The sequence below is a fragment of the Camelus bactrianus genome, chromosome 31 (genome assembly GCF_048773025.1).
Source record: "Camelus bactrianus isolate YW-2024 breed Bactrian camel chromosome 31, ASM4877302v1, whole genome shotgun sequence".
Classification (NCBI taxonomy): domain Eukaryota; kingdom Metazoa; phylum Chordata; class Mammalia; order Artiodactyla; family Camelidae; genus Camelus; species Camelus bactrianus.
Window position 1 is genome coordinate 18,941,240 of NC_133569.1, and position 14,170 is coordinate 18,955,409.

Consider the following 14,170-nt stretch of genomic DNA (forward strand, 5'->3'; position numbering starts at 1 on the left):
CAAAAATATGGAAGTGACAGTTTACAAAGAAGAAAAGTTGAAGGACGTTTTTAGGACCATGCTTCTGAGAAATGTGAGGGAAATGTTCCGCGTGAACCGACAGCCAGGGCACACCCATGTCACACGAGACTCTGTTTTCTCGGGAGGTCAGAGGTGGTAGGTTCTCGATTTATCTTAAGCAGAGGAGCGTGTGGCAGCCTACACCTCCGAGGTCTGTGGTCCAGGTACAACTGTCTAGGGAAAGGCAAGACCACAGAGCTCTACCATTGTGAGGACTGCATGGACTAAATCCTCTACTCAAGCTATGCTGTTTCTACTGCATTTTTGTTGAGTCATTCTAACAACAAAGCAACCACATATAAACAAGACAGAGAAACAGGCTGAGGGTGGCCTTCAGCAAGAGAGTTAAGATCTGATGCTGCATTTTGCATCCCTGTTTCTGCATTTATCCTCAAGGTCTGAGGCAGCTGGTATCTGTGAGTTCAAAGCTGAGTTGGCCATTCTAATTAGACTCAGCAGGACACGGACTCCAGAAAGGTGGTCCCGAGGTGCCTGCTGGATCTACTTTGTGCTGTGCTGAGGGGTACAGGCGTGGCCCGGCCCTGCCCTCCCGCCATCTCAGGGGTGGGGCACGTACCAGCACATTAACGGTGCAGCTCATGCGGTTCTCTTTGCTTTCGTCATGCATGATGATGGTTCTGTAGTCTAAGAGATTCTCTAAGAGGCTGCTGACCAGGAGCGCGAATACTTCCCCGGAGCTGGAGAGGTATTTATGTTTCCGGCAATGTTCTAGGAGCCTGGAGGGTGTGAAGGAAGAAACAAAAGCCCACATCCCACTTCGCCATTGCAGCACCACTTATGAGCGCTGTCCAAGGTCCTAGCAGCAGGTGGCACCAGACGAGGAGACACACACCCTTCGGTAACTCCATCCTATCCTACCCCGGGGCCTTCACGCACAGGGCTCCTCTCTGGTTCTATGTTTTCTTTAGGTCTGTAGCTCAAATCCCACCGTCACTGAGAATCCCAGCCCGTGATGACTTTCTTTGAACTCCTATGAGTATCTGTTTATTGTTTTTATCTTCTGTCAATACCACAGAAATGAGAACCTTTGCCCAAAAGGTCTCTGTGTACTATCTGATCCTTCTATTCATTTAAGAGATCATCTTTTCTCTGTCTTTATTCTCCCTAAGGCCGAGTACCTCAGGGCATCCTGAAGGCACTCTGGCGAGCCTCGGATTGCTGCCCAGCCTAGAGGAGCCTAGGAATCCAGTACACATCCAGACATATGGCACTTCAGATAAAAGTGTTATTTTTCAGGAAAAAAATGCACAGTTGTAAACAAATAGACTGAGGTTAAACTTTTGGTCTAAATCCTCTCCCTCTGGACCCAAATAGAGCAAAGCTTCTATAGAAGCTTCCTAGATTAGGCAGTTAGAAGAAATCTTGCAGAACAGAAGAAAAAAAGAGGGAAAAAAAGGGTTCAAAGCATTAGTCCAGACTCTCAGAATTATTCTTGTCCTTGAGCACTGGAGATTTGTGCAGTCACATTTTTCTGCATGTGTGATCCAAGAAGAATGAAGAAAAAATAAGATCTCCGGGTGAAAATTCAACTGTAGGGTTTTTTCAAAAGTGTAGTTTTATCATTTGTAAATGTCGTGTGTGTGTGTGTTTGTATGTGTGCATAACTTCTGCATTTAATTTCTGTACAAGATCAGAATTGGAGAAGTGATAAGTTAAAAGGTTTGAAGCTGAAAGGCAGACCTAGTGCAAACAGGAGGAAAGATCTATCATCCATCACAAACAAAGTAAGAAGGACTCCTAGTTCTTTAAAATACAGATGAGTCATCAGTTGCATTTCTGAGTACCCAGTGTGCTGGTTTATTAAAAAAAAACATTTAAAAAAGAAAAACAGAGCTGAGAGTCCCTGTCCTCAGACTCAGTCTAGTGCCCACCACCCCACAAAGCAGGTAAGTCCTAGAGCAACCTAGGTACCTACCCAATCAGCAGGTTGCCTGATATCGTAAGAGTTCAGAGAACACAGGAAATGGACAGTCTAGGGTAGTTACGACCCAGGAAGATGTGAGGATCCTCAGATAATGACAGTAACAGACACCAGAGCAGCTGACGCTGATATCAGCCTGAGCTCCGTGGCAGACGCTGTGTTTATGCATCATCTCACTTAATCCCCACTAAAACACAGATTCGACTATCACAGATGAAAACATTTAAAAAGGCGTCAGGATAAATCGTCTGTCCAATGTCAAAATCCTAGTATGTGGAGAAATGAGATTTGAAGCACAGTCTCTAACACCAACATCCAAGGGTTTTTAACCACTCTTTTTATGTTGTAAGTCCTTGTGTGCAAAGAGGAGTAAGAGGACTGGAAGGTGATGGGGTGAAGGTGTGTGGGGGTGCAGGGCGGAGCAGTGGGGATGATGTGAGCATAGGGAAGGAATGAGTATGTTGGGTTGAGCAGAGGGTGGGGGACGGGGGAGTGGGGAAAGGGCCACCTGGCTGGAGATGTCCCTGGTGTTCTCAGATATCCTTTACTGGGCATGAGGTATTTTTAAATGTAAGTGGACCTTGAAATGCTTTTCCTTTCTCCTTTAAATTATTGTTTTGAAGCCATAATTAGAGGCGCTAGCACTTTTGTTAAAGTTCAGCAATTCAGACACTGGGCTCGATGCCACCACTCTGTCCATCCCCCCCTCTCCTCCATCTGCTCTGTTCTCCAGGGCCGGGCTGGCCGGGGGAACACAAACATGTGACTCACATCAGATAAACACATGTCAGCAGTGGATGGTGTAAACTCCATGAACCCCACCGAGCACCACTTGTGGTGGTGGCCCCAGCGATGCTAAGATTACTCAACTGGCCTGTTAAGTGCAGCAGTTGATGCAATCAACTTGAGATTTTTTTTTGTGTGTGTGTGTTTCTGAAATACTCACAGTTTTTCCAGAAGGACCTTGTATTGTTCATCTCCTCTGCCTCCTTCTACCTCTTGGTCCAGCCTTGTGATCAACTCATTCTCAAACTGAAAGCAGAGTCAGAATTTCACAGAACGCCATATTCTTAGAAGAAGACACGAAAGACATCCAGCCAACCTTTCTAGGTCTGGTCTGACCCCTTTACTGAATTGTGAACTATTTCCAACATGCACAGAGGAAGACCGCACTTCACGTCGTCCATTAACGGTGCACCAAGGCCCCAGCAAAACTTCCTAAAGCAGTACATTCTGCTACTTTGTCCTCTGCTTTATGTTTTCAGAAAAAAAAAAAAAAATTTACCCTAAACATTATTTTCCTATCACAACTATGAATATAAAAACAACTTAATGATTTTAATTTCTTATTTTATTTTTGGTTCTTGTCGATGTCTCAACCACAGGATTATTCGTGCAGAATTTGGTGGCTGTAAAATCTTCCCTTCAACATGAATATACTGCAGAGATAAGGAAACTGAAGCATCGACAAAATATATCAGACAAACTTTGGTCTCAAAACTAGAAATCTCTGCACCATTCCCTTAATCCACTGAATATTTGCAAGAGATAGGATTGAAATGCAAGAAGTCAAATTTTAATTATCCAGAGGTAAGAGTGATGGTTTAGGAAACACAGGTAGCAAAAAGGCTGCTTCTAGGGACTGAGGTGGAATATCTGATTCTACGTCTAGTTGCTTTACAAACTAAAATGCAAAATAAAAGTAGATCAACTTGGATTTACATTATTTAGGCGACTGCTCCTCTATGTAAAAGAAAATAAATAAGTAAGATTACAGGTCTACTGCTCCTTACCATATGGAAATTGCCATTTCCACTGAAATTGAACTCACACTGCATCATATCAAAGAAAATGGGGATGGTAGCTTTCCGGAGCTCGACTTCGGGGGTCAATGTGACCTCCAGAATGGGACCCACCATGGATGGGATGAATTTGATTTTGTGGGGACCTGGAATGAAAGTTAAGAAAGGGTATTAAAAAAAATAATTCACTGGAAGTAAAGTATTAAAATCTCCCTCCACAGGGCCCGTAAGAAAAGAAAAAGCTTATGTGGGTAAATCAACTCAATTCAGAAGTGAGTGACTAAAGATTGTATTCTGATTTAACATATGGATGTCATAGGAGACTCACGAGTCAACTTTCCCTTCCAGACACACACAGACTAAATAAATCTCAGGGTTCTTGGAATTACAACGATAAAGAATTCATCGCGGGATGCATGTCTCACAGGAGTTTGGGTCATTCACTCACCCAGGTTATACCACATGTCCCGGATCCTAAAGCCAATCTCCTTTCTCATGTCCCCGTATCTAGGAAGAAGATCACACACCACGAGAAAGATTACAGAGGAAATGAGTACACGTAATACAGTGATGAAGGGAGCAAAAAAGAGCCTGCATTCCTCTCGGTCACAAATAAGGCAGGTTTTGAGGCAAAGTCATGTTGAAAGATTTGGTTGCTACCTAAACAAGCCCCCAAAGAACTGAGCCACAGAGAAGTGGGGGGAACTTTCACAGCAGGAAGAGGACCTAAGGAAGTGCTGAAAATGACTCAGAGGGTGAGACTGACAGGCTTACTGAAGGGAGAAGAGAGAAACACGCTGGTTGCTCTTTTCTTTCTCAAATTTTTAATTTAATTTTAATTTTTTGGAGGGGTAGGCAATTAGGCTTATCTATTTACCTAGTACTTTTGGTGGAGGTGCTGGGGATTGAACCTGGAATCTCATGCTTGCTAAGCACATGCTCTACCACGGAGCTATACCCACCCTCCCCCAACGAAATAAAACATAAACACGCAAGAAGACGAAGATGAATGAGGTGTGATTTACATAGTAATGTGGCTGATGTCTAACAAACATGCTGCCTTTAAAAAAAAAAAATATATATATATATATATATATATAATTGAGTAACCCTTATCCACACCAGTTCACTCTTCAAAGTGCTCCACTGGAACATAGTAGATACACATTCTCAGTGGGAGCGACAGTGTCCCCAAAGGGGTGAAAATTGGTTTTGGAGGGGGCAAAAAAGCTTACTGTTTTTCCATATCAAGTACAGAAATACATTTGGTACATAAAGGGATAAACAGTCTATCTGTGGTATTCATGTTTCAGGGCAAGGATGTGATTAAAAAGCAATTTCTGAAAAGGTTCTTTACAGGAGTCGATAACAAAGGAAAAACAAGTAGAGATCTAGACAACGGTGCTTGGGTGGAGGTGAATCAGAGTCCCCTGGAAATCTCTCAAGGAATGCATATGCCTGGGGCTGCCCTGGACCACATACCGTATCAGAGGCTGGGGGCTTGGAAAACTGCATGAGGGTGGGTCAAAAGTGGATACTGAAAATGTTCCCAGGGAATTTGAATATGGACCTATGACCCATCCTATCAGCATGGTTCCACATCTTCTACTTACGCTATTATTGTACCAAACATTTTTTTCAAATTCCTGCTTTGGAAATGCCTTCAGAAGCTAGTATAAAAACATACTTAGAATTTTTAAAAATTAGAAAATAACAAAAATCCTATTTAGAAATTTCTCTTACTACTCCAATTTAACAAAAGTACCTAACCTAATTTTATAATTAATATTAGACAACGTTATGTGGTCCATGTCTGCCTTAGAACACACATTAAATGATGACTATTCTTATTCTTTATTAATAGTACTGTTGATGCTACTTTTAATAAAAATAAGAGGAGTCCTGAGAGAAAATTCACTCACATTCCTATGACCTTAATATAAATGTTATTTCCCAAGGTTTATCTTTGCCCAGATGCATATATATTTTAACAAGGGTTGTACTTACAGTCACACTTCCCTTTAACCAAAACCAGAACCATTAATCACAACTAGCCACTTTATTTACCAGACTTGGTGTCAACTCATTTCACTTATGGTCACTGAACCAAAATCAAATCCGTCCTTGAATGAAGTTATGTCATTTAAGGCATTCCAAAGAATGAAATTAAGGTATTCATCTTAAAAATCAAATATCTCTTGATGCCCACCCCACAGGGAAGTCTACAAAACAGGTTTTACTTTTATCTTTTAAAGTGCAATCACTAAATCTCAATCTCTGGGCCACCAAATTTAGCATTTTAGGAACCAGAGGGGTCCTAAATAATGTGCCTAGAATTCCAGACATGCTGGCAAGGGAACAGAACTAAAATTTCCCAGCGCTTTAAAGGATACATTTTCTCAAGTTCTTTTTAACTACACAGTCTTTGAGTTTCCAGACTCTCAATGAACTCTGAAACAGATGTGAGATGAAAGCAATGAAAAATTTCCCTACGTCTCTCATCACTCTTACACACAAGCCCGTTTTGAATTCTGAGCCAGGAATCTGGAGGGCATTTTTACGTTACGTGTTAGTTTTGGCTTCTCTGCTAAGACTGAGAGGTAGATCAACGGTGCCAGAGGAGCCTGCTTTGTGAAGAAATGAGTGAGAGAGGCACTATGCCTGCAATTCGGAAAAGCTGCCAGCAGAGGGCAGCTATTCTCGGAGACAGGAGGACTGGCTGGCCTCAGTGCCTCCCCATGTAGAGATTCCATGAAAGAAAGCGATGGTTGATGGGAAAATAAACGGGGCCTTGAGAAAAGAGATGTGAATCTGGGAAATCTGAGGTCTGCTAAATGACTGTTTTAAGACCTACATCACTAACTACCTGAATAGCCAGTGAACAGTAATTTCTGTGACATCAAAAATCCTGCTCTAAACAGAAATGATAGAATCAAGCAAGTTTAAGAGGACACTTACTTTTTTACAATTTTGTTGCGCTTGGCTTGAGAGAAGGTTTCCAGCTGAAGGGACTCATGGGTGAGAAATGCCACTGCCAAATGGAAGTAATTATTCCAGAGCTGTTCAAAATTAATTGTGTGGGTGAAAAGAAATGGAAAATCACATTAATAAGGGTCATAATGAAACAGTGCCACATGGTAGATTCACTTGCCAGAAATTACAGAAAAACAAAATAAAATCTGCAAGACTTCTTTTCCTCTCTAGTGTTTCAATTATTCAGCCCTGGAAGTTTTAACACTTTATTAATATTAAGGTTTATTTTTTTAAAAAATTCAAACTATGATTATTTGTCTTTACTCCTGGGATAAAGAAAAGTTGCTGCCAAGAAGTGTACCTATTTTGTAGGTAGTTTGGCCATACGTATCAAAAGCCCTAACTTGTCCTGCCAAAGTTTTGAACTAGTAAATACTTCAGGGCTTTCTCCTGGCAAAATAAAAATGGGTATTAAAAAAATCTGTTTAAAACAAGGAAGGCCATCACAGTGCTATTTAACATAACAGAAAATGGGAACAATCTAAATGTTCATAAGAAGGAGGGAGGGTAGAGCTCAGTGGTAGACCACCTAGAATGCATGTGGTCCTGGGTTCAGTCCCCAGTATCCCCATTAAAACAAAATAAATAAGTCTAATTACCTCTCCCTTCCCCCCCCCAAAAAAAAACAAGCAAACAAAATGTTCATAAGAAGAATTTGGTTAAATAAATCATGATCCAGCCATATAATGGACTGTATTCAGCCATTAAAAATGTTGTGAATGTATTTATGATCATTGAAAAGATTACAGAAAAAGTAAATAAAAGCAGATCAATAGGTAACCAAAGAATTGTATAGCTTGATTCTGTTTCAGTGTCTGTGTGTGTATAGACACACACGTATGTATACCATTTTGACATACATACACATACAAACACACATGTGTATGCAATATGTATATATAATCTCCTCTGCTTGTGACTCTCCACTTGAAAATATCCACAAATACAAACACAGGCCATGACACAGCAAAAGCATGTCACCAAAATACACGCTGGAATGGAAGCTTCATGAGAACTGGATCTTGTCTGCCTTCACCAGGGCCTAGACTGGTGCCCTGTACATAGAACTCGCTAATATTTGCTGGATGAATGAATGAAGGAAGGAAGGAAGGAAGGAGATGGCGCAAGTTGTCACCTGGTTTGCTATCACCTGGACTTTGAAACAGGTGTGTATACGAACCGCTCTTTGCACACTAAATTGTGTGCAGGCAGAGGGATGCCTGAGTGCTTACCCGCAAGCACGCGTGTATTTGTGTGCTTTTGTTATGATAAAATCTGGGGTGATGTTTTCCAAAATGAAGCAGTTCTCTTGCTTTGGCTGAGAACTCAAGGAACCCGCAGGGGAGTCGCACGCCTACCTGAAGTTCAAAGCTTGCCTGATCCATGAAGAACCTTGTGAGAACCTCAGCAAACTGGTTTATGGCACGGAGGAAAACCCTGGGGGAGGAAAAACACACCAGATGGAGAAGGCAACTTCATGCTCTTTGAAACATTTTCCATACACGTTAAAAACCGAAGCCAACCACACCTGGACCTGGCAACGTAAGACCCGTAGGTCTATCAAGGTCCTTAAGACCAACAACAGCACAGTCGACACAGAAGGTCAGCTTCTAGAACTGACTACTAGCACCGCTCAAGGCTGCACCTCGATGTAGCCAGTGCAGGGTACAGCTGAGGGACAAGCCAGGGGGCGCCTGGTCCTCAGATCTCTCCCTCTGTAAGTCTCTCCCTCCGTCATGATTGCTTGTGCTTAAAAGTCTAGGACTTTGGATGCAATTGTTCCTCTAATCTGTACATAGATGGGAAGGGTTCTTCTAATCAAGGATCAGGGCCATGTAGACTTAATAATGTTTATCATAATGATCTCCTCTATTTAGCTCTTTAAAAATCCCAAATCTCTTTTAATAGAGTATCTGTATTCAGTTCACTTTCCTTTCATTCAACACAGCTTTGTTGCTTACCAGCAACTGCAAAGCGCTGGGTCAGGTTTTGCTTTGAAAGAGGTGGTTCCTGGTCTCAAGAAGTCTACAACCTGGTGAGGGTCATTTGCAACCTGTACATCTAGCCACGACCCAAAAAGGATATGGAAAATTCTATGCAGGGGTGTCAAAGAGGTATGGGGAATTAAAAGAAGAGAAGATGACATCCAGGCCAGACAGGCTTCTTTTGGAGATGGCATTTGAGAAGGACCCCAAGGAATGGGTGGCGTATTGATGGCCAGAGACGATGGGGCAGACACTTCAGATGGAAACGGCAGCTTGAGGGGAAGTACAGAACATGTTCAGGGACAGAGAGAGGCCAGTTTGGTTGGAGGGCATGGAGTATACACAGGGAAACAGTGGAAGATAAGGTTAGAGAAGCAGGGTGGGCGGAGCTTGAATGTTGGGATGTCAGGATAATGATGGCTGCATGGAGCCACTAAAAGATGCCACTTGGGCTGACACTGATAATCAGCACGGGAGTGACAAGGAGGTTATAGTAGGAAGAAGAAAGTTGAGTCCAAGTCAGAGCAACGGCAGCAGCCAGGGTGAAATCAACATGAACCCACAAACCAGGATCACGAAAGCGGGAGGACCCTTACTTTCCAGACGACGGACTTGAGCTGAAGAGATTCACAAGGGTCAGAAAGCTCATTACCAGACCCAAGTGCCTCAGGACCCATCACGGGCAGTCTCACCTGCTCTGCGTCATATTCATGACCATCCAGTCTTTGGCATAGACATTCTTTCCAATCAGATCCTTAAACATGATAAAAGTTTCCATGAGGAAGTCCTGCAGAGAGCAGAGTTGAAATGGTTGGGGGAAAGCTGAGGTTACACTTCGTAAGTCTCTCCCCTCTGCACATGGGCATAAAGGAATGCTGGCTGTGTCAGAACAAGTGGTCCCCTGTCCCCCATGACAGCCTGCCTTTTGAGGAAGGTTTACAGAGCATTCTTACAGCCATCACCTGATTTGACTTTTACACCAGATAACCCGATAAGGAAGACAAGGATGAAAAAATTGTCTACATCACACAAATGGTAAAACTGAGGATGTGAAAAATTAAATGACTTGTCTGAGGTCATGGAAACCAAGCAGCAGGGGAGCTGGGAAGAGACCGTGGGGCTCTGGATCCCAAGTTTAGAGCCATCATATCTGTAGTTCTCTGCTGCCATGTGTTGTCTGAAAAGATCTACTGCACTTACAGCGAATCCACCAATAACTATTGATAAAAAAAACCTGAGACTTAAAAAAATCATCTTTAAAAAACTGAGTTATAATTAATATACAATATTATATTAATAAATTTCTGGTGTACAACAGTGATTTGATAATTTTATACATTATGAAACGATCATCGCAGTAAGTCTAGTTGTTTTTTATATGGTTACCATCTGTCACCACACAAAGTTGTTACAATATTATTGACTGTACTCACTATGCTGTACATGACATTCCCCCCGATTTATTAACTTTTGGCTGGAAGTTAGGACCTCTTAATCTCCTTCACCTCCTTCATCTGGCTCTCTACCCTCCTTCCCTTTGGCAACCGCCAGTGTTTGAGTCTGTGAAAACGGATACTTCTAACAACTCTGAGTCCAATCCTCCTTTATTATTTTTAGAACAAAACAAAAATGCTATAAAATGAGAAACAAAGCCATGATTCTTCCTATTCCAGGAATGTTACCACATGTAGCCTGGGAGAAGGCTCCTAAATGGCCCTTAAAAAAAGCTTAGGCAGCGGACCGTGATGGCTGTAACAACAAATAAGGAAAGTCCAGCATCGGGAAAACAGCTGCGCTGCTTGAAAGGGGGCTGTAGCGAAAAAGGAACTCAGAACAATCGGACTGAAAATCAGAACTTCTAAAATTTATTCGTTAGTTAAATTTAGACATTTTCCACTTAGATTCCTGAAACGAAAATCCAGTCCAATTTCTCAGGCACTAAAGCGTGCCGTTCTAGCGTACGGATTACATCACGTACAGAAAGAACACGGTGCTTGGGAGGCAGGGGGCCTGGGTTCTGTTTCTAACAATATCCCCCCGAGACACTGATCAGGTTGGTTAATCCGGGCACTTTGGATGCCAAACGGCCCAGGAATGGGAGCGATTCTGGCTCTGAAGTCTGCACCACCCTTGAGTCTTCCCTCTGCTTCAGGGGAGAGTCAAACTTTTCTACCCTCCATTCTGAAATCAGAGACAAGAGTTCACAAGTTTTTCCACTCTTCATCATACATTTTACATGCACCCATTATTTATTAAGCATTCTATTAACTTGTCCCGTCAAGTCGAGGGTTCACGGTTTGTGAAGCAAGGATGAAATGTGGATGCCGGTTATCTGCTTCTGACACCAACTCAACATGCAACGCTTGATGCTCTAAGTTAACTGTAAACAGTGAGGGCTTAATAGAGGCAGTTCACAGATAATGCAGGATCACTTTATCTGCCACTTCCCCAAATCTTTCAAGTGATTATTCAGAAAGCAGCAGGAGAGAGAGAAAGGACAGTCTATCAGAAGTCGGGAGGCCCAGCTCCGCCACTGATGACCGTAGTCCTTCACAGGGACAACAATCCCCTTTTAATTAGGTGGTACAGGAGGAAGAGCTCACCACTGTCCTGGAAAACAGGAGTTAAACCTGGGTTTTCCTGCCTACTAAATGGAGCCCAATTGTCAAGACTCTGGATTTAGTATAACTCCTATTCTACCTGCTTTCAGATGGAAATATGGGGGGGAAAAAAGTCACTGAACCATTTTTATATTAATCTGTTATACAAAAATAAAAAGTAATTTTAAAAATAGTAAAATTATCATTAGCAGTAGCTGGCCATCTTAAGTATTAACTACATGCCAAGCACAAAGCTACATATTTTCCAAGTGTCAATTCAATCAAAATTGATGTTAGCCCCCAGGGAGGGACTATCTTACAGATGAGAAAACTGAGGTTTAGTGAGGTGCAACAGATCTCCCAAAATTTTGTAGAGGAAAGTGAACCACCCAGAATTCAAACCCAAATCTGGGGTTTCTGAAGCCTGTGTTCTTAAACCAACACCACCATCTTCCCATGGAGGAGAAACCCTACCACCCTCAGCTCCCACCTGTTTCCACCTCTCCCCACCTCCTAATCCTCTTGCCTAGATCTCTGTAAGTACAGCTACATAACGCTGTGCGTTCCTGTATCCACGCCACCCACAGAGCGTGGCCTGAATGGAGGCCCACCTAGCCCTGCAGATTAAGCCACACGGTCCAAGGACAGCATTCTGAGAGTTCATCACTGGGTCAATGACAACCAGTAATAATAAACAGTACTTCCTCTGCCATTCCTTGTGTGTTTTTCCATCATGTGGACCTCACAGAAAGGAGGGTGATTGGCAAGGAAGGAGCTGGATATCCTTGGCTGTACTGGTCACATGCTATCAGCATAACATAGGCAGAAAGTGGAAAATCTAGAGCATAAGGAAGACTTGAATATGCACGAATGACGGGAAGTTCTCCGGAGCAAAGACCAGTGCAATGAGACATCAGACTGTTAATCCAGTACCATGTCCAGCCCACCGCTTCACCAGACAAGACGGTACCTTCAGGGATGTTTTAACAGCCGGTAACAATTCCCTGAAGAGAAGGATCCTGGGAAGCAGCCAGAGGCCTCACTTAGCCTCTGAGGCCGCCTTGGGTTGTGTGCTTAATGGTAACTATCAGAACAATTTTCTCGTTAAAAACAAAAGACAATGGAGTGTGTTCCACTGAAGATAACTTACAAATGTTCCAAAGGGCAAGCATTACCTCCGTCTCCCTATCCAGGGGATACGGAAAACGATGACACCAAGCACATCTTAGAAGCCCACACACGCCTCTGCCTCCTAAAATCCTGGCCACGGCATGAGTACCTACTGTCCCCGAAAATGAGGGCAAAGAGACCTCCCAAATGTTTCTAAATACGGGCTCGCTCTAAATCCAAGATCCTTCGTGGGGCTGCGTGAGGACCTCCTGGTCCATGCAGTGTTGTCTTCTTCAAATCCTACTGCAGAGAAACAGTAAGAATCAACACGCTCCTTTTCATGATCTCTGTGGAAACCACGCAGCCCTGGAGGTGTATGGGGAGAGAATCTTGAACTGCTGATGATGCTCAGTTTTGGTCAAGTGTTTTTTTTACCAAATACAGGAAGTCTTAAAGTTTCAAGGACCCAGTGAAGTCAACTTACAATGATGTCCTGTCTGGTTTTGAAAGTGCTGATGTAATGGCTGTAGTGGCTGTCATCCATCTGCCGCAGGATGGCAATCATGCAGGCGACAAAATTCCCCTGGAAGGAGACAGAGAACACACATCCAAGCTCCTCAGACCACCGACAAAATAAGATGCAGGTGAATGTGCTGTGGTCTCCCCCATCCAATAACCCACGCAGGGACCCCTCCACGCTGCAAACACACTGCATTCTAAAGGTCCAAAGGCACGTGCTTGGCTGTTTCTGCTTAAAACAAGCTCCTTCCAGGTCTGAGTTAAGGAACGTGGAGGGCTTCACCCATCCTGTTAACAGCTGTGATCTGTGAAATCCTACAGGTCAGGGGATACGGGCTCTTAAGATCTCAGCCACATTACTAGTTAAGCTAGAACAACTTGTAGACGTTGAGTTTCTTGTTGAGATAGAGGTGTAGCAGAGAAGTCCGCGGAGAAATGTCTGAAATACTTAGAGCTTTTAAAGAAATCTGAGCTTAGAGGAAAGCAAAGAGGAAACAGAGAGGTAATCACACTCAGAGCGGAAGAGCAGAGAAGAGGGCAGGAAAGGAGAGCTCCCTGCCAGAACACTTCAATGTCATTTCTCCAGCTCCAGAATCCTTTAGCCAGGGATGCTGGGCATCACTGGTATGAAGAAGGGGACCTGGTTTGAAGAAAGGGGTTGGAGAGTTGGATGATTACCATCATTTCTATTTTTGAGGTCAGGAATTACGTATTTAACTTGCTTTCCCCTAGTCCAACTATATAGGAATCATAGATTTAGACCTAATAGCTTCCTGTATTCATACAGTTACGAAAACAACACACATTTCAATGAATTTGGCATGGAGATGAAAATACAGCTGCTCTTGGGATGGAGAGAATAACTTCCAAATACGAAAGCAGTGAAAAGACTATCCACGTACACCTCTCTGAATGAATGTCTGAATTAGCCTCTTTCGTTTAGAAAAGTTTATTCTTCTAATTATAGAGTAATGTAAATTTATTGCCCTAAGGCTTTGATATCTATTGTCAAACCAGCATATAGCTTGCATTACCATCAGCACCTAACACTGGTCGTTTCTCCAGGCATTTGCTATTCTGGGCACTGGAGTTTTATTTAATCTCATTCTTGGTTAACTT

General features: G+C 42.9%; 1 protein-coding gene across 1 annotated transcript in view; it reads right to left on the reverse strand.

Moving 5' to 3' along the window:
- Window positions 1–14,170, reverse strand: part of DOCK5 (dedicator of cytokinesis 5) — a 176,601-nt gene that overhangs the window by 34,727 nt on the left and 127,704 nt on the right. Inside the window, exons 28-35 of the mRNA XM_074355684.1 lie at window positions 13,017–13,115; window positions 9,515–9,609; window positions 8,196–8,274; window positions 6,763–6,863; window positions 4,253–4,311; window positions 3,796–3,950; window positions 2,949–3,034; window positions 638–797 (exon numbers count right to left, since the gene is read on the reverse strand). Coding sequence (XP_074211785.1) covers window positions 638–797; window positions 2,949–3,034; window positions 3,796–3,950; window positions 4,253–4,311; window positions 6,763–6,863; window positions 8,196–8,274; window positions 9,515–9,609; window positions 13,017–13,115 — 834 coding nt within the window. The remainder of the gene's footprint in view (window positions 1–637; window positions 798–2,948; window positions 3,035–3,795; window positions 3,951–4,252; window positions 4,312–6,762; window positions 6,864–8,195; window positions 8,275–9,514; window positions 9,610–13,016; window positions 13,116–14,170) is intronic.